At 40.9% G+C, this 19,891-nt stretch overlaps 1 protein-coding gene across 1 annotated transcript; it reads left to right on the top strand.

The window, feature by feature from the left end:
* Positions 1 to 14,911: 14,911 nt before the first annotated feature.
* Positions 14,912 to 18,466, top strand: LOC113020497 (serine protease 23). Its single transcript, XM_026164530.1, has 2 exons — positions 14,912 to 15,776; positions 16,504 to 18,466. Exons 1-2 carry the CDS (start codon positions 15,748 to 15,750, stop codon positions 17,699 to 17,701), a joined length of 1,227 nt encoding a protein of 408 aa, XP_026020315.1. The 5' UTR covers positions 14,912 to 15,747; the 3' UTR covers positions 17,702 to 18,466.
* Positions 18,467 to 19,891: the final 1,425 nt, after the last annotated feature.

The following is a 19,891-nucleotide window of genomic DNA, read 5'->3' as shown; positions in this document are numbered from 1 at the left end:
GAACATTAAACACAAAACGTCATGTCGTTAGACCCAGGACCATGACAATCGGATCTTTCAAATACATGGTTTTGTGTGATGAAGGAGTAAGCATACACTAGCAGTTTACAATAATGACAGTGGATGAAGTAAGACACTTATTGTAATAAGCTGCAACAGCTTCCTCCACTGTGGACTCATTGGCCTCCTATCATATCAGAGACATTGTTTCACTGCCAGCTCAGAAATGAAACAGACTGAGTAATATTGACTTTACTGTGAAATTTCACTCTGTGTGTGCGTGTGTCCAGTGTTACAACACTTGAACTACAGCTTGATAGATTACAGTGAAAAACAAGAGAACTGCAATCAGTTTCATAAACATTACAGGAAGGGATCCCAGGAGGAGCTGCTGGAGGTCACGTAAATTCTACTGAGACAAACTGAAACACGTCCATCCATCTTAATCAAAAACGTCTTGTTCAGATCCTCTGTTTAAAACTGGATTAGTTTTACAAGCTAGTTATTTTTACGAAGTTCTTTTTTAACAGAATGAAGATGTCAAAATACAGATGACATGACAGGTAACGATCGCGTGAATAAGTAAAGTTAGGACCATAAAATAGGGCTGCAGTCACCCATTTCCTAATAACTCTGGGAAAATTACACTTAGTTCGTTCTGACTCATTTTGATATGCGGAAATATTTCACAGCTATCGCACACAATGGACGGAATAAAATGGGCCGGATGGAGTGAACCGGCTGTAGGAACTAACAGAGTAACACTGGAACAATATTCCCATTGTCATAAAAACAAGGAAAACCCCTTTGTTGGCAGAATGACGCAGAGGACTCCCTCCTGCTGTGAGTGCACGGAAGCTCTCATTAACCCAAAATGCACCGCTCTTCCTGCTGGTTGGCAATTGTGACCTGGGTAACAGCTCACTATGGAAACTCTTCTTATTTTTGCGGAGACAAATGAGCGAGGTTTAATGATGGCTGCAGAAACAAAGACTGAAGTGCAGTGAGGTAACTGACCTGTTCCTCTAACAAATTCTAAAAAAAGCTGCAGTAAAAAAAAGAAAATCTGTAAAAACAGACATAATGTGCCTACTTGTAATGCGCAGGAACATAACAGGAAGCTTTCTGCTGGACAAAAATGAGTGTACTGATGGGTATAGCAGGTTTCTGCAACACAGTAGAAAACAGCTGTCGTTAAAAACGCATCGCACTTCTGCTGTTTACCAAGTACAAAGCATGAAATATAAGAATTTAAGCTCATCATGGACTACACTTATATAACCGTTTCTACTCTTAAGGACCAGACACTTCATGTAGCATGCATCCAGTATTTCTTTTTCCTGTTTTGTTGTTGTTGTTTTTATTTTTTATTTTTTTATTTGCTCTTTAAGTGGTTTATTTACAATAAAACATTTTTAAAAATAAATGAATAACAAAACAGTCAAATGATGCTTATTACAACTCAACAAACCCTGTAAGAGAAGGCTTTCTTTCCACACTCTTGTAAGAGGCTGTAGAGTGTTTGTGGGAGTGGTGGTAGTTTTCTAGCCCTCAGGCCCAATATTGTTCTGGGGCCTCTCGCACTAAACTTGCACGCCTGCTTTTGGGTCACTCCAGGGAAACAGTGACTCAATGATGACCTCAGACCCTCAGAATCAGTTATTTTTTATACATTAGCTTAACGTATTTATTACTTGACCATCATGGGTCCAAGTTAAAGGCCCTAAAAGTACAGTTAATACATTTAACTCACACTCAAGTGTCATTAAAACCACATTTTTTTCTGTAACAGTGTTTGAGCATCAGTGTTGTCAGGTGTGCTAGGTTTTAATGCCAAAGCTTACCTATATTTTTATACGAGGATCATAACCTTGCAAGTGGAGAAACTAGATTAGTGTTTAGTCTAAGGAGCCTGGAAAGAAAAGCGTCTGGACTTCTTTAAGTTGCTTGAGATTAGTGTTTACGTGCTTCATATAATAGTTTGGACACATCACATCAATTAACAACTTTAGGCACTAAATATGTTTTTTTTAAATCTGCCATCTAAGCATGCAGAAGGGGCCTGAATTACAGAGGGTCTCAGGACAAATCAGTTTGCAATTTGTTGCTTCATTGCTTGTTCAGCTTGTGACAATTTTCTTTTGGCAAAAATGTAAACTTTTAAGGGATCTGTTTGTTGATTTTGGCCCATGTCCTTGGTTAACTAGCTTTCATAGCATAAAGCCAAAATATTGCACTCCTTCAAATATACTAAAGCTGTTGTAAAAAGTAATAATAATCTGCTCATTCTGAGGAGGTCAGATGGGAGCTCTTCTCAGATTTGATTGATTTCATAAAGAATGAGCTTTGTGAGGCTGCAGGGAGAAGAAAATTCAACTAATAATTTGGACCAGAGTTTAACAACTCCATCATTTGCTTATAAAAAATCACCTGTGAGATTTTCAACAAAAGACTTGCACCCAGAGAACTGCCACCTACTGAAAAGCAGCAGTTGAATTACACCACCTTGGTTGAGGTACTAACCTTAAAGCACTCAGCTGTAAGGCCTTTTAGAGCTGGTAATATGACAGCTGACTGACTTTCTTCTAACTTCAGTTTTTTCGGGACAACAAAGGTCAAGAGAAAGCAGCAATAATTCAATTCAGTTTTATTTATATAGCGACAAATGACAATAATAGTCACATCAAGGTAAAGCAAGCATTCAGGGTCACCTGCTCAGCTCTAACTGTACGCTTTGCGTCAAGTCTAAAAGCCCACTTAAACATGAACACATCCTTGTACACAGTCAGTTTACCAAAAGAGCAGAAGAGTTTACAGGTCAAGGATCTGGAACTGACTGAGAAGTCACTAACCCCATCATCAGCATTCCTAAGGCCTCCCACATGGAAGCACAGAGAGGACAACTGGGTCTGGAGCAGAGAAATAGAGATTATTTCATCATCAAAAGTGCAAAAGGAGCCGATCGCAGTCTCCTGAATGTTTTCTATGGTCAGCAGTGACTTTACTGGGAGGCTGACTGAAATAATAACTTGTGTTATGTGCTCACATTATGTCTCATGGCTGGAGGAGTTTACCCTCTGACCTTCAGCACTCATTTAATCAGAAATAAAGAGTAGTGACCTGAGGGAAACAAGGTTTTAGAATAACAGGAAAGCTAATGCTGAAAATGTTATTGTTCTGATGGTATTTGGGTTATCTGAGTCACACTGTAAAAGGTTTATGTGACTTACATGAACGGTTCCTGCAGCTCTGCAGGGATTAACAGCACCTCCTGCACAGCAGATCCTCATTTTGCATTGTACCTCATTCTCTACCACTTGTTGCTCTTTAAAAAGGTCCACGTGCTCACACATGTGCAGATTTAGGTGCTCTGAGAATGAGACACTTTCTGGTTAAAAGCCTTGGAAAGTATTTTGAGTTCCAAGAAGGATTTGATTCACAGGCATTCCTGATATGCGGGGGTCCATATGGTTTACATGCTGCCACTTTTCCTCAGTATGGGATTTCTCTCTCAGGGATGGGTGGATACTCAGTGTGACTCAGAAGATCTGATCACCACTAAATAATATTTTGTGCCAGAGAGCCAACAAAAAAACATAAATACATTTTAAAGCGATGAACAGTCACATTAAGGTTGGCCAGTTGTCCACTTGCTATTAGGAAGTGGAAGTGGAAGGGGTGTCAATAGCCTGACGCTCCAGCATCTCAGCAGTGTACTCACTTCCATCTGGACCTCTACTCCACCACAGAATGGGGTATTATATGTGGTGCACCACTGCACTCATCCATCCAACCATTTTTTAACTGCTTTTCAAAATGAAGCATGATGCATAAATTCAGTGAGGAAGATCTGTAGTCGCACATCTGTTTGCTTCCAATGTGTTTGTGGCAAATCTAAGCTTTACAAATCCTGCTCAAATCGCTGTCACCGCTGGGTTCTCTTTTCCTGTGCTGGGCCATCGGAGTCTAACTGCCAGAGTTTTGGTTCCTGTATTGGCTTCTTGCTTACTCTGGTTATTAGTTTTAGTTCCCTATAATGGGGAAGGGGCCCCACCAGGGGTTTTAATCATCCTACTCTGAGGTACCCCTGAGCAAGGTACCATCCCTACACACTGCTCCCCAGGCGCCCAAAGGCTGCCCACTGCTTCACTGAGAGAATGGGTTAAATGGAGAGAGGAATTTCCCCACGGGAATCAATAAAGTATACATTATTATTGATATTACATGTTTTCTGTTTCTGCTGTGGTGGTATTTTTATATTTTCTCTTGCTTCTAGTGTTTTTCTAGTTACTTCTTCAGTTTTGTGTCAGTGTTGATGATGTGTCGCTCCCCAAGAGCAGACTCCTCTTGGGGAGAGTCGAATCTTCAGCCACTCTTGCTCAGCCCTGCAGAAACGTTCTGCTGCATTCCAGATACCTCTGAACTCGGAAGTGACGTCACTACAGAGTTAGCATGAGATCCTAGTCAGACTCGGATCCATACCATGGATAATCTCAAACATGGCAATGTGTTCATTGTACTCAAATGACCTCCACAGTCACCAGATCTTATTCCAATACAGCAGAGGATTTGCATTAGGCTCCATTTTATCTTAAAGATCTCAAAGTACCATATCAACCAAGTGGAGCACTTTGCTCTTAAGCTGCTGGCTTGCTTGTGGTTTGGGAGACAGAGATGCTCTCTGGTTTTAATATTAGGCTTAAAACCTTCCTTTATGATAAAACTTATAGTTAGGGCTGAATCAGGAGACCCTGAATCCTCCTTTAGTTGTGCTGCAATAAGCCTAGGCTACTTTAGGCTTTCCACAATGAAGTGTTTCTTGTTTACTCACCTTTTTCACTCAGTTAATCCAGGTTGTATTTGACTGAACCTTGATTAATACTGACAGGTATATGACTGAGTCACGATGAAAAATCTTTTCATATGAGTTTTTCTAAACACATCTGTAACCTCGCACCGCAGCTCCTTAGGTGTCCTCCTAAAACTGCATCCTTCATGATTTAGTTGGAATCAAGTATATTGCATAAAACATGACGGTATGAAATAATTAACTTGGAAATGAACTAGTCCAAAGCGGGAAACTATCGCAACAAAAACCAACTTTTGCCCTCACATTTGTATTTCCTAGAAAGCTTACAGAGATTTTACAGATAGCAAGATGACTGGAAGGCTGGAAAGGAGAAAGAGCATGAAACCTCAGCAAAGAAGGGAGATCAAAGCAATCTCAGGAGAGGGCAATATATTTAGAAAAATAAAACATTGAGCGGCTCCTTCTCGTGATTCCTTTGGCATCTGTGCTGTCAGATGACGAGTGATTAAACTGCACCCATGACCAGCGTTCCTGTTTCCGAAGGGTAAATACCACCGATCTTTTGCATTATGTGGATATAATGGATGTTTTGATCAAGTTACCCTGTGATCTGATTACAAGCATTGGCCTTGTGAGCGAAAATGACTTCAGAGGAAAGGAGAGTTCAACATAGACTTTACCTACCACATGAACCAAATTAAGTTTGCAAGGACATCAAATCATATCAAACACAAAACTGAAGAACCAGAAACAAAACCACAACTCCTGAAGGATGTCATACATGGTTTGAAATACCTATCACAAGGATATGAGTCATTTTCCTAAAGCTAGAATATCACATGCCTTTCCAGATAACTGTGCTCATCCATAGTGACGGTGCAAAACTGAATGTGTCCCTTTAAAAGCTGTTATTGGGGGAAAAAAAAGAATCCCTTGCATCACATTTCTGGCACGTCACATTTCCCAGTTAGTATTCTGTTTAGCTTATAGGCTGAAAGCACGGTGAGGTGAGCCACACTCAAAATCCTGTGGAGGATGATCACTGCCCTCTATGGTCAAATCTCAAGAAACAACGAGTTTGCTGTGTTCAGAAATGTCCTCTGTTGTATTGAATGTGGAAACAGGGCATGACCCACTCCCATAAAATCTCAAATTCTGCATTCTTAAATTCTGACTTGCAATTTTTATTATATGTATTATTTACAACAAAGTAACTCAAAGAGAAATTTTTAAAAGCTTATCAAAAAAAGATATAAATTACAGTTTTCACATTATTTAAAGGAGTACTGTGGAGTACTAAAGGAGTACTGCGTACTGTGCTGTAGAGAAGTCGGCTGAAGTAAGCATGCTATCTGTAGACAGACCCTTGAGAGAACATGAGAAAATGAAGACACGCCCATGTTGCAGTAATACACAGCTGTACTTCAGAACTGCGCAGTGTTAAGGTGTGGTTACAGGTACAAATATCTGTAGGAGAGGCAGTAAGCACTGATTTTCAGCCCGGTGTTAAGAAACTCTTTAAAAAGTTTAGTGTGAAAATAAAGGTTTACATTTTGACTGCTAACAGCTGTTTGGAAGCACAGCTTTGATGGGAGGATACCTGAGAGAGATGACACAAAGGAAGCCAGGCTTTCTGTGTGTTAGTTGCCTCTATGAAACTGAAAAAAACAGTCAGTTTTAACAGGTATGACATCGGTGTCACACCGGCTCTGCTTTAGGTTCTATGTGTGCTCACATAAAAAGTTGTCTATGCAGATCATCAGTCATCCAGGTTATAGTAGTCTAAGAAAGAAAGCCACTGGACTGCTCTAAGTTTCATAAAGACTCATCCATGAGGCTTCTTCAGTTCTAAACTAAAGAAGCCTCATGGATGAGACGGGGAACTTCACTAAAATTAAAAAAGTCCAGCTCTGATTCATGACTTTTGCACAAAGTGATGCCATTATGAGTGCCTCTTCTCCAATCGGAGACTTATCTGATGATGATGATAAAAAGTTGACAAAAATCTATAAGTAAAAAGAAGTAAAATGCAACATGGCTGCAAATGAGATGATTAATGCTGCAGAGAATCATAGCTCTTGGAATTTAATGTACAGAGCACTAAAATAAATCTTTATAAAAATTAGTTAATCGTTTTATTGCTGTGCTGCTGTTCATTTCTAAGGTGAACAGAAGACATTTAAATATAAAATGCTACTATGTGCCACAGCCTGATAAAAGAGATGGAGAAATCACTTCAGCTTGTAATAATGAATTTGACTGATTAAACAGCTATTCGTGTATGCTCTGTGTTCTAGTAGCTGCAGTTCCAGCAGTGTAAAAGAAAACAACATTCACATAGAAAATGTATCCCCCAACAGACACGCTACGTGGATTACACTTAAAACATGCTTCAATTAAAAAAAAGTGAAATCTTTCCATTTCCAGATGATTATAAATGAAAACTGTGATTATAACTGGCTCCTGACCAGAGGGGTGCGCTGTGAAGTCAGACTGATGAGTTTGCAAGCTTAAAGTCAGAGTTTTCTGTGTCATGCAAATGGCTTTTTCTTACCTGGTTAAATCATTGTGGTAATGATAACCTGTGTTCAGTATAAGTTACTGATATAAGAACCTGTTTCTGGTCACGATCAAAATATTTTCCTAGTTTTAGTTTAAAATCATGTGGAAGCACCACATTTTCACTGATTATTTAATTCACAGCATGCTTAAAATGCAATATAGATTCTATAGTGGTGGAATACGTTCTAGGCTTCATGGACAATTTGTTAAGGCATAGCTGAATAAACCACTGCATTGTCACTGGCATACCTGTTCAGTCAATCATTTATAATCCATTCCACTTTAATCTGATCCAAAGAAAAACCCAAAACAATTTCATGTCTCCTGTTTTTTGCCACATGGAGCAAAAATGTTTCATGTTTAAAATGTAGCCAGTTTAAAGTTTCAGAGCTCTGATGTGCAGCTGCATCTTCGAAATAAACATGAGCACAGAGAGTGTCCTCAGCAATCAAATTAATTTGAATTAACTGAAACTACTCTGTGCCATGTTAATGTTCATTTCTGCTGCACCGATCACTTGTCTTATCTGTAAAAATTATAGATTTTGCAGCTATATTTTTTATTGTCTGATAACATCTCTGGCTGGAGTTGGTGGCGCTCATAGGAATCATTTTATGTGGAAGAAGAGTCACATGATCCATAAAATACCCATATTCTTGTGAGCACACAGAGATCCTGAGAACCTAGTTTAACAGAGAAAGATACCCGTTAGCCACACTTGAGGTTTTAGGTTTTCTTGAGCCAGCTTGTCCAAAGAAAGCCTGAGTGTGTTGAACTTCGTTTCTTATTTTACCCCTCAGGCTATGTATTCAGTATAAGTCACAGTGATTCAGCCAGGTAAAAAGGGAGCCATTAATTTCACTTTGTAGCACATCTCTCCAGATTATTTGTAGTTTGTGCTCTGCATTCTGCACAATTATTTGTTATGTTGTTGGTGGAAGTTATGCACCAACTCACTCTTTTTTTAAATGTATGCACCTATAGCACTTTATAAATGTATCCTTTTCTTGATTTCACAATAATAACATCTCATCTATCTTCACAAAATCTGAATTATGCATAATGTACTATTACAGCATGATTGTGTTGTCTAGCAAGCAACTAGCAGTAGATTCAAATTCCCATTTTTTGCACTAAAAAACATCTTTTTATTGTTTTCAGTGTGATTAAATCTTTTTGCCGAAGCAAAAATAGACCAAACAATACACCCACATGGTCACTAGTTATATTTACTATATATGTTTTGAAGTGAGAAATAATAGCACCAGCACTTTTCCACTATAGTATCACTTCATCACCGTGTTTTATGAACAAATTTAATTTTTAACTTAACCTATTATGTTCATCCTTACTTTTTCTCATATATGTCCTGTTACAGTGGTGGATGCATCATGATTATATACAGGGAGTGCAGAATTATTAGGCAAATGAGTATTTTGTCCACATCATCCTCTTCATGCATGTTGTCTTACTCCAAGCTGTATAGGCTCGAAAGCCTACTACCAATTAAGCATATTAGGTGATGTGCATCTCTGTAATGAGAAGGGGTGTGGTCTAATGACATCAACACCCTATATCAGGTGTGCATAATTATTAGGCAACTTCCTTTCCTTTGGCAAAATGGGTCAAAAGAAGGACTTGACAGGCTCAGAAAAGTCAAAAATAGTGAGATATCTTGCAGAGGGATGCAGCAGTCTCAAAATTGCAAAGCTTCTGAAGCGTGATCATCGAACAATCAAGTGTTTCATTCAAAATAGTCAACAGGGTCGCAAGAAGCATGTGGAAAAACCAAGGCACCAAATAACTGCCCATGAACTGAGAAAAGTCAAGCGTGCAGCTGCCAAGATGCCACTTGCCACCAGTTTGGCCATATTTCAGAGCTGCAACATCACTGGAGTGCCCAAAAGCACAAGGTGTGCAATACTCAGAGACATGGCCAAGGTAAGAAAGGCTGAAAGACGACCACCACTGAACAAGACACACAAGCTGAAACGTCAAGACTGGGCCAAGAAATATCTCAAGACTGGTTTTTCTAAGGTTTTATGGACTGATGAAATGAGAGTGAGTCTTGATGGGCCAGATGGATGGGCCCGTGGCTGGATTGGTAAAGGGCAGAGAGCTCCAGTCCGACTCAGACGCCAGCAAGGTGGAGGTGGAGTACTGGTTTGGGCTGGTATCATCAAAGATGAGCTTGTGGGGCCTTTTCGGGTTGAGGATGGAGTCAAGCTCAACTCCCAGTCCTACTGCCAGTTTCTGGAAGACACCTTCTTCAAGCAGTGGTACAGGAAGAAGTCTGCATCCTTCAAGAAAAACATGATTTTCATGCAGGACAATGCTCCATCACACGCGTCCAAGTACTCCACAGCGTGGCTGGCAAGAAAGGGTATAAAAGAAGAAAAACTAATGACATGGCCTCCTTGTTCACCTGATCTGAACCCCATTGAGAACCTGTGGTCCATCATCAAATGTGAGATTTACAAGGAGGGAAAACAGTACACCTCTCTGAACAGTGTCTGGGAGGCTGTGGTTGCTGCTGCACGCAATGTTGATGGTGAACAGATCAAAATACTGACAGAATCCATGGATGGCAGGCTTTTGAGTGTCCTTGCAAAGAAAGGTGGCTATATTGGTCGCTGATTTGTTTTTGTTTTGTTTGTGAATGTCAGAAATGTATATTTGTGAATGTGGAGATGTTATATTGGTTTCACTGGTAAAAAGAAATAATTGAAATGGGTATATATTTGTTTTTTGTTAAGTTGCCTAATAATTATGCATAGTAATAGTCACCTGCACACACAGATATCCCCCTAAAATAGATAAAACTAAAAACAAACTAAAAACTACTTCCACAAACATTCAGCTTTGATATTAATGAGTTTTTTGGGTTCATTGAGAACATGGTTGTTGTTCAATAATAACATTATTCCTCAAAAATACAACTTGCCTAATAATTCTGCACTCCCTGTATGAACCAGTGATCACGATGAGCAATACTTTCAAACTGCTTTTTTTCCTATTAATGGCTCTATGTGATGTCACTGAGAGCAGATATCCTTAATTTTGTCACCTTAGGAACACAGCAGCTCCACACTCTGTACTGTGGAAAGCTTTTGTTTGTGAGGGGTAACCAATCAGAAGAAAGCTGGCTTAAAGAGAGTGGGACAGGAACTGGAATGGATGAACTGGGGAGCTGCACTAAAGCTCAGTATACAGCAAGTAAGACTGTGACTGGGAAACATATAAAACTATTATTGCAATGTCCAAGAAAAGGGGATATAGGGCCCCTTTAAATTACTTACAGGCAGGATCCCATCAACCCAGCTGTTTCTACACAGTTGATTTCCCAGTGTCGACATTAAAGTGCATGAGAGCGAGTTCACTAGTTTATATAGTTTGCTTTCAGTATGTGGAATGTTCACCATGATTTCAGGGCCAGCAGGCTGCGACCACTTTAGGAATAAAGTTGCTCTATTGGCACTGCTTTTCAAACACAATAATTGTGGTTTTTCTGAAAGCAAAGACTCCAAACAGGAAATCAGAAGTCTTCATCAGAAAATAACTGGAATGCACTTGGTGTGAACAGTGGAGATGTCTATTAGCTGCAGCTGAGCAAGCCAGTTTTTTATCATCTTTTATAAGAAGGAATTATAAATTATGTTTCATGCCAACAGTCACATTATCTCCTTTTTGGCTTTGCCTTGAGTTTTATATGTGTCTTAAACTCACCCCCAAGATTTCACAGCGAATAATTTCTCAAAGAACCTCTGTGGTTATCTCATTTTGCCAAACAGCTGTTCCATGGCCACGAGGGATGAGTGAGAGAAGAGGTCCAGGAAGGGAGAGATTATTCAAACTCGAGAGGCTCGGAGTGGGAAAATACAAAGAGCGTACAGAGCAAACAGAAAGAGACACGAGGACATGAAGGGACAGAATTCAGACTTGCGAGTCTGTCCACACTTGCTTGATTGTGTCTGTCAGAAGCGAGAGGACAGTGGGAGGAATAAAACAATTAATATGAACAGTACTCTGGGGAATGTTCGTTTCCTTGACAACAGCAGGCACAGCCAAACAAACGGGCCCTTTCATAACCATTCAAAACAAACAGAAACTTTATTAGCAACCTTGCATTAGTTTTTTTTTTTTTTTAAAAAGAGGCGTCCCTTTCTGTCATCCTGGAGACGGAATTCATACATTTTGCCAAATTGAATTCAGCTCCCGTGCTCCTCATTTCAAGTCATTTAATGTGGATTTGCACAGTTTTGAAAATGTAGTCTTGAAAGTGTGAGAAACAAGCCGAGCCTAGAAAGGCTATGGAGCTGATTAGAGGTAAGTGGGAGGAGGATGAGACCCCGCTGTTCCAGACAGTGTTCCACAGAGAGACGGAGAGAGGGAGGGAGACCTACAGCAGGGTGAGAAACCAAAATGAAAAACCTGAACCCTTGATCCATACAGTGAGGGGATTCTGTGTGTCCGTAATGCATTTCCCTGACTTGGCCTGGATCTGGTCTGGAGTGATAGCCTTTTCTGTCTTAATGAGAAGAATCCGCATCCATAGTGCACTATGGGTCAAGTATGATAATGTGATTCTATGCCACAGTCACCAGATCTCAGACCACTGAAACTCCTACAGGGGAGGTTTGCACTGGTGTGTTAGACCGTGCTTTCATCACCAAAGGAGGAATGCTGTTTTTAGAGTTTCAGAGAGTTGGAAGATCGATGCCAACACTCTCTGAAGCTGGTCTAATACCACATAGTTGCCCAACAGCCTTTCTAAGACCCCCTTTTGGATTTTTTTTCCCCCTTGAACTTGTTGCCTCGTTTGTATGTGCCTTTTCTTTGCATATTTGTGTTGTTGGATGGGCGCGGTTATTGTTACTCAGAGAAGTTTTATGATGAGCCAGCCAGTACGCCCTGTTTCTTGGCAAAGGTGATGCGCTTTAATCAGCTGCAGGATATCTTCAACAATGGCTCAGCATTTTCTTTCCTTTCTTGCATTGGGTAAGAAGTGAACACAAACTGCAAAGCAAACACACAACTACAGTCAACAGCTGAACATATGGTAGCACGTGGTATAAGGTAAACCCTCAAAGTATAACCTGCTTTATTCTCACTTTTTAAAAACTCATTCAGACACAGTTTGCAAATCAAAGACATTCTGTATTCAATAAGCCCTGAAACTGTCGAGTTGAAACATAAACTCAAGGGAAAAGTATTTATTGAGGTCATAGATCAAGTGAGCAGCTTTTTTTTTTTTTTTTACCACAGGCTTCAATACAATCTGCCTTCTTTACTTTTCATTATAAACCTCCTAATTCAGACCAAGAGGAAGAAGAAAAAGAGGATGAGTTTATATGGAAAATAAAAGGTGAGGTTCTGAGGTCTTTTTTTGTTGTTCACATTTTTTTTTTGCCCCTGTGGCTCCAGAAACAGAAACTAACCTCACTCTCATGACTAACACAAATGAGTTCTGACTGATTTTAATTACAAAGTTTATCTGTGAAGGCTCTGCACAACAGACAGGGATGGGTGGAGGTTGGTTAGAGAAGCACTAATCCCACCATTTACCCTCTAGTTATATTCTTTCTTTCTCCAAGTCTTTCTGGTGGCTCTCACTCCAAATGAAGTCATAACATGTACTAACAGCTTGCACATTCAGCATGGGTGGTTTAAATGTCAAGCAGGCTTCCAACATTTGCATCAGGAGCAGTTTCTTCCCACTAGATTCATTCCTCTGAGTCATCAGTGACAATGGAAGGAGGCTTATAAACATACAGTAAATGTAAGCTTTTCACGGAGAAAAAAAAGAATAAAAAAATCACAGCTGCAAGATGTGAAACGTGACTTTTATTGTGAAATAAACACCTTTCCCCGAAGCTGGCTGTTGCCAAGAGTCACGAGATTGATCGCCGCAGTTCAACATGTCGGAGAGTTTGTTTAGGCAAAACACTGATGTATGCGTGTTACATAGTTATCTAATGAGGCTTTTGACAAGTGTTTGTGGATGTACTTGAGTTTGATACAGGAAAGAAGAGAGGAGAAGGAATCTGGTCGTGTTGTCCTAGCTAAACAATGGATGTGGGTCAGTGTTTGTGTGAGTCTGTTGAGGTATGCGCAGTATCTCAGTTTTTTCTCTCAAACACCAACAAACATACACTCTTCAGTTTCCTCTGTCATAGTCCTCTCTGCAAGTTTTCCATCTCTCTGTCTCTTTATGACATGCGACTTGGTTCAGGTGGGCCAAGTTTAATGTTTTCATTAGTAGTATTTGATGAGTATTAGCACAAATATAAGTTCTACTTCTTCTACAAAGTGGATAAGTTTGCATAATTGCTTAATTGGGGGGGGTAGTTTTGCCCCTGTACATCACCCAGATTGCTTTTAAACCAAACAATCAATGTGTTTTTATTGAAAGTGCAGGCTTTCAGTTTTGATTTTAAGAGATTTCACAAATCTTTTGCATTAAGTGTTTAAAAATTAAAGCCATTTTTATACATTTATACTTTTTTAGAGGTTCAATTAATGAGCTAATGTAACATCATTTAAAATGTGGGATTTTTTGATAGTTGGATGAAAGTAATTTTCAGTCAATAAGAGAAGAATATCATTTCTTCCCCTTAAGAAACTCTTGGGTTGCTTTTGTGGTATATATTTGGTTCATTATCCATTTTCACTGTGATCAGGTTTTCATCATGTGGCTGAATCAGAGCAGAGATTAAACAACTGCATCACACAATTCAATCTGCTGGTTGAAGCAGCGGCCACATCATCATTAACCACTGACTCACGTCCACTGGCAGCTGTGAAATTACCTCCACATGTTTGACAGGTAATGTGATAGTTTCATCTTGGTTTCATCTGTGGGGAAGTTTATTTTTCTTTTCCAGAACTGCACTGGCTCTTTTAGACGCTTTCTGGTAAACTCTAAATGGTTTTGCACATTTCCACTCATAAAGGCATCTCTTCACCTTCACAATCACACCTTCCTCCCACAGAGTGCTCTTGGCTTTGTTAGATGTTTTGAAGTTGCTTTTCTTAGCCAAGGAAGTAATTCTATCATGATGCACTTCAGATGTCTTCTGTGTCTTTTCAGGCATTTTTGGTGTTGCTGAGCTGGTCAGCGCATTCCTTCTTTTTAACAATGCACCAGATTGTTGATCCAGCCACTCCTAAAGTTTCTGCTATCTTACAGATTTATTTTGGCCTCACTCATCACTTTGGAGCTCAAATTTAAAATGACAGCGAAAAGCTCTAAATTCAGTACTTTGAATCAACGTCTGCATCAAAACTAAAAAAAGAAACGGTGTCTTTGTTCAGCAAATTATAAACCTAAGTGTAGTGAGTTTGCCTGTGGCCAGATTTTACCGACGTGATAGAATTGCAACCATGCACATGAATTTACATTTAGATATCAGACATTACTCTGTAGGCACCACGATAGATGTTGCACGACAGATGGTCTCAACACCAAAAGCAAAAAAATATAAGTGAATGAGGGGAATAGATAGATTCATTTTTAATAAAATGTGTAATAAAGTGTAATAAAAAAAAATCTTTAGTGTGATTAAAGTTCAAACTCTTGAGGTGATCTCAACTGCACACCTGCTGAAGTAGGCAAAACTCTACAGTCTCTTTAGCAGACCATCTTCAGCAGCAGTTTGCATTTTGAGATCTTTATCATTTCAACAGCATTGCACTTATTTGCCAGATAGTTTTCCTCATAAGCAGTTATTGATCAGAAACATTTTAATTGCTAATTCTTTGCATCTTGTTTTAAAGGGTCCACGATTTTCTCTTTCGGAGCACGTGCGTGTTTCATGTTGGTGGGTTTCTTTCTGAAAATGTCATTGTGTCACAGACTGTCTGTCTTTTTCTCTGTTTGATCATCGCTGCCAGAAATTCTACAGAATAAAATCGAACTATTGATTATATTGAATCCAGATGCAGAAACGGCGTGTGATACAAAAATACAGCACACACGCTTTTTTGGATTTGATTATACGCGCAGCAGAAAGTTCGTAACGGTAACCAGCACCTGTGATAGAAAAAGTCACGTGACCGGGTGGTTACACTCCATCCGCATCGGATGTGACTGCTTGACTCCAGACAGGCAGGCAGGAGACCTGCCCCTCCTCCTATAGCATCAGCAGCAGCGATGATTCAACGCGTCCGCTGTCGACTCCTTTTTGGATTCACGGCTCAGCAGCTGAGGTCTGCAGTCCCTGAGTGAAGAGCTGAGAGAAGAGCTGGTTTGCTTTCGCAGCAGGAGTTCTTCACCGCTTCACAGCTTCCATCGAGGGCGCAGTCTGCTCTAGTTTGAGGCGTTTTGCCCCTCTGTCGGTGTTCAGCCAACAGCTCACCTGCAGAGACTCCTGACAATGCCTCGCTCCCGGGCGGAGCTCCCCCGGTAAGCAACCTCTATGGCAGGTTTCACCCAGTTTATAGGAGGGTAGGGGGGGCTGGGTGTGAACCGTGAAAAATCTCCTTAGGGCGAGGTTGTAAAATAACGAAATAAACCTGTAAAGAAGAATTACCGCCGGCAATTAGAAAACCAGTGCTGAAAATAGATATTTAGCCTTCTGATTTTATGAGTTAAAAAAATACGATTTTTTTTAATCCAAGAGTCAGATATGGAATTTTTTTTCCTATTACCGTTCCTGACAGCAGTGTATCAAGTAGTTGATCTGACGGGGGGCAGAGAAAAGTCTGAGCGTGTTTAAAATACAAAATTAAGGCTTTTGTCACCCTAACCTATTTACAAGTAACAGAGCTTGTATTTAGTGCAGTAACACTGTTATTGTTATTCCACCACTCTGGCAGGCTTAAGCCAATCCCTCAGGCCACTTTGGGAATTTTCCATCCGAGCATAGTACGCCTGATCTTTGCCCTTGTTCGTGGTATCGGCTGCATTTTTTAAAGTGGAAGATTGTGGCTGCCAGATTTCAGTGAAGTTAAAAATTCTTCAAGTTGAAAAAAAAGAAACTCTCCCGGCTGTAGTGATGTAATCTGAAATGCATTCTAGATGTTGTTTTTTAGTTATGTTTGCTGAGGGGTCCGAACGTCCGGTCACGGTATGATAAATTTGATCTTTTCAGTGCTGCTGTTCACTCACCTCTCCTGCCTCTTCTCCGCAGGTTGACCGGCCTCCTCGTTCTCCTTTTTCTTCTACCTGTTTTCCCGTTTTCCTCATCATCCTCCTCCTCCTCCTCTCACCCTCAGTGGGTCCTCCAGCGTATCCCTGTGGTCATCCCCCAGCACACGGAGGCTCGGCCGGCCCCTCATTTTCTGTCTCAGGCCCGCTTGGACGTCACCTCAACCTGTGACCCCGAATGCCACAAGAAGGCCCCTCATCCAAGCTACTGGGACCTGCGGAGTCTCCTGGCATATGAGACTCTCCACTCTAATGGTCGGCTCACTGAGACTGCCATTAGGATCTATGGCTACAACCCCAACTCTAACACGACTCCAGCCTACTTAACTGGGTCCTCAGGCAAGGCTGAGAGGTCACATGTCAGAAGAAAGCGCCAGATCTTTGGCCACGATGGGCGATTTAGCATTGCTGGGCAGGACTTCTTGCTTAAATATCCATTCTCAGTGGCTGTCAAACTGTCCACTGGGTGTTCTGGTACACTGGTGGGAGACCGTCATGTTCTCACAGCTGCTCATTGTGTTCACGATGGTAAAAACTATGTGAAAGGAGCTCAGAGGCTCCGGGTTGGCTTTTTAAAACCTAAGCAACGAGACACACAACAGTCTTCCTTCCACCTTCTCTCCAACTTCACCAACCATGTTGAAGGAGGTCCGAGTCCCTACGCACCACCTACCAGTGACATAATGAAGTTCCAGTGGATCAGAGCCAAGCGCACCCATGTTCCCAAAGGCTGGATAAAAGGGAATGCTAATGACATAGGAATGGACTATGACTATGCTTTGCTTGAACTCAAGAAACCCCACAAACGGCGCCACATGAAGCTGGGAGTCAGCCCCCCCGCTCAGGGACTGCCTGGTCGCCGAGTCCACTTCTCAGGATTCGATAACGACCGGCCAGGACAGCTGGTGTATCGGTTCTGTCGTGCCGGCGAGGAGACTTCAGACCTGTTGTACCAGCACTGCGACGCTCAACCCGGGGCTAGCGGCTCGGGAGTCTACGCGCGGATGTGGGCTGGTCGACGCTGGGAGCGAAAGGTGATAGGTGTGTTTTCCGGGCATCAGTGGGTGGAGCGACAAGGTGCGTCCCAGGAATTTAATGTAGCAGTGAGAATCACGCCTCTGAAATATGCTCAGATCTGCTACTGGATAAAAGGAAACTTCATGGACTGTAGGGAGGGGTGAAAACAAAAACATGAGGACCACACAAGGGGTGTAAAACCACAGCCACAAATCCCTTTGGCATAACAGGAGCCACACTTTTCAACCCCACTGCCCACAGCACTGATATGTTAACATAAATATGCCAATATCTACACGCAGACGAGACTCAGATCCAGTAATGACATGACAAATGGGCCACTTTAATTTGTGCCTTTGCTTAGTTTTTGATATCAAGAAAGTATTTTTCTCCCTTTTAGAACATTTATCAGGATAACCAAGTTTTATTTGGACTCATTTAATCTGAAACATGGACTGATGGGGTGGGACCAGAGAAACTGTTTATCTAGACACTGCAGCATTTTAACTGAGCTAATACTAAAGATTGCACTGTTTTCTCTACTGAAATTTATATTTGTGAATGAATGTACAAGTCAGCTACCAAAGTTGCCAACTGTTTCCTTCCAAACCTCTCAGTGGAAACAGTAGTTATCTACAAGCATAGCATGCTTTATTTACAGTGGGAGGCGGGGTGGAAGCGTTTTGCAGGTGTTGATATTTCAGGACTTTTGCAAGTCTGCAGATTACTTGGTAAATGAAGCAGTTTGTGGAGTGTTGTTTATTGCCAAGCGCCATCTGCTGGCCACATAAGAACACTGCAGGTGTCCACATGAACATGATGGCATCCCAAGTTAGTTTAGGCCTACATAAGCACTTTTTACTTATTTGTGACGTTTCTGAAGAAACCAGAAATCTGTCAGATTTAATGAAATATATGCTTTGAAATAAGGCAAGTGTCTTCTATTTTTTTCCCAGTCTGCTCACAAGACAAATTAAAACAAACACAACGTTGGTTCGACAAGTTTTTATTTCCAATTTCAAAAAAAAAAAAAAAAAAAAAAAAAAAAAAAAAAAAATCAGAAATGCTGTGGGGAACCTGAACACTGTAAAAAGCCGAAATATGAGGACCAGCTCCTTTGACTTCTCCAGCACTGACATACTCAACGGGTTCATCACTGACTCTGAATGTGGAAACGTGGATATGTCATGTTTTTTTAAAACCATTTGAAGTAAATGAGCAACAAGTTGACTAAAATCGAGAGGGTAGAGCAGTAATAAATTTAGAATCTATTCATATCTCAATTCTTCAGCTTTTATTCAAAGCAGACTCTCCACAGAAGCGGGAGTTAGAGTTAAATTGTGTCATTTCAGAATTGCCCTGGGCAAATTAAAAGATGAGAGCCATTCAAAACTCATTTCAGCAATGGCGCTCAACTGAAGGCAACAGCACGGAGAAAGAAATAAAAAAAAAAAAAAAAATACCGATTCACATCAACAGCACAATTCAGCTGCAAGACTTTGCTACATTCAAGTGTAAAGTGACCACAAAGTATAAGCACCAAAGAAAGGAGAGACGTTTGCAGACAAACTAGAACATGTATGACATGTGAATTAGAGGATCTGTCAAACCTGTGTGCTCCACATGTACACTGGTTCATCTCAAAGGTAGCAATGTGGGGAAAAAAAATCCACTTTGTCAAACTAAAGTTTAATACTGCCTGAAGTTACGCACTGGCTGCAGACGGACGCTGGTGATGGAGAGGTGGAGGAACATAAAGGCAAAACTACTGACGGGTAAGGTGATGATCGCAAAGTGTAGCTACACAGAAAGGCAACAACAATGCAACAAGGCAACCTGTTTGTAACACCATTCCGGTAACTGAGAATACATGAAGTGGCTGTCTTTCCACACCCTGCGATTACGCATTCAGTCCCCACTGAAGTGTCACTATTAAACACCCTCTGCGTTCAAACCTAAATGAGAGCATGGTGACAGTGACTTATTTGCAGTGGGTCAAGGGTGAGGATGAAGGATGTTCCAGTCCACAACAGACACAGACCTGATGTGATACAGTCCTATATCCCATCATACTTGAAACATTCAAGTGACTGGATGAACATTAAGTAACATGGTGTATTGTAGCCAGATTTCAGTGTGTGAAAGTGTGCTCAGGCATCACCCTCTCACAGCAGCAGCCTTTCTCACTTTAAGTACTGTACTTGGACTTTCATGAGTGCGCAGTGAGTTTAACGATGCCAGACAAAAGATTTTGTCTGACGCTTGTGAGGTTGTTGCGAGACTGGTGCTGTTACTCCACCCTCCAGTTAGCCAGTGATACGAAGCAAGCAGATACTAACTGTGAAAACGTGGTT

The sequence above is a fragment of the Astatotilapia calliptera genome, chromosome 1, assembly GCF_900246225.1.
Source record: "Astatotilapia calliptera chromosome 1, fAstCal1.2, whole genome shotgun sequence".
NCBI lineage: Eukaryota > Metazoa > Chordata > Actinopteri > Cichliformes > Cichlidae > Astatotilapia > Astatotilapia calliptera.
Note: the sequence above shows the minus strand (reverse complement) of the source record. Positions and strands in the feature narration are given on the sequence as shown.

Bases quoted from the DNA above. Each gene is read 5' to 3' on its own strand.
- LOC113020497 (XM_026164530.1), top strand. From the start codon at position 15,748: ATGCCTCGCTCCCGGGCGGAGCTCCCCCG. The intron at 15,777-16,503 runs GTAAGCAACCTC...TCTTCTCCGCAG, and splicing joins TCCCGGGCGGAGCTCCCCCG to GTTGACCGGCCTCCTCGTTC.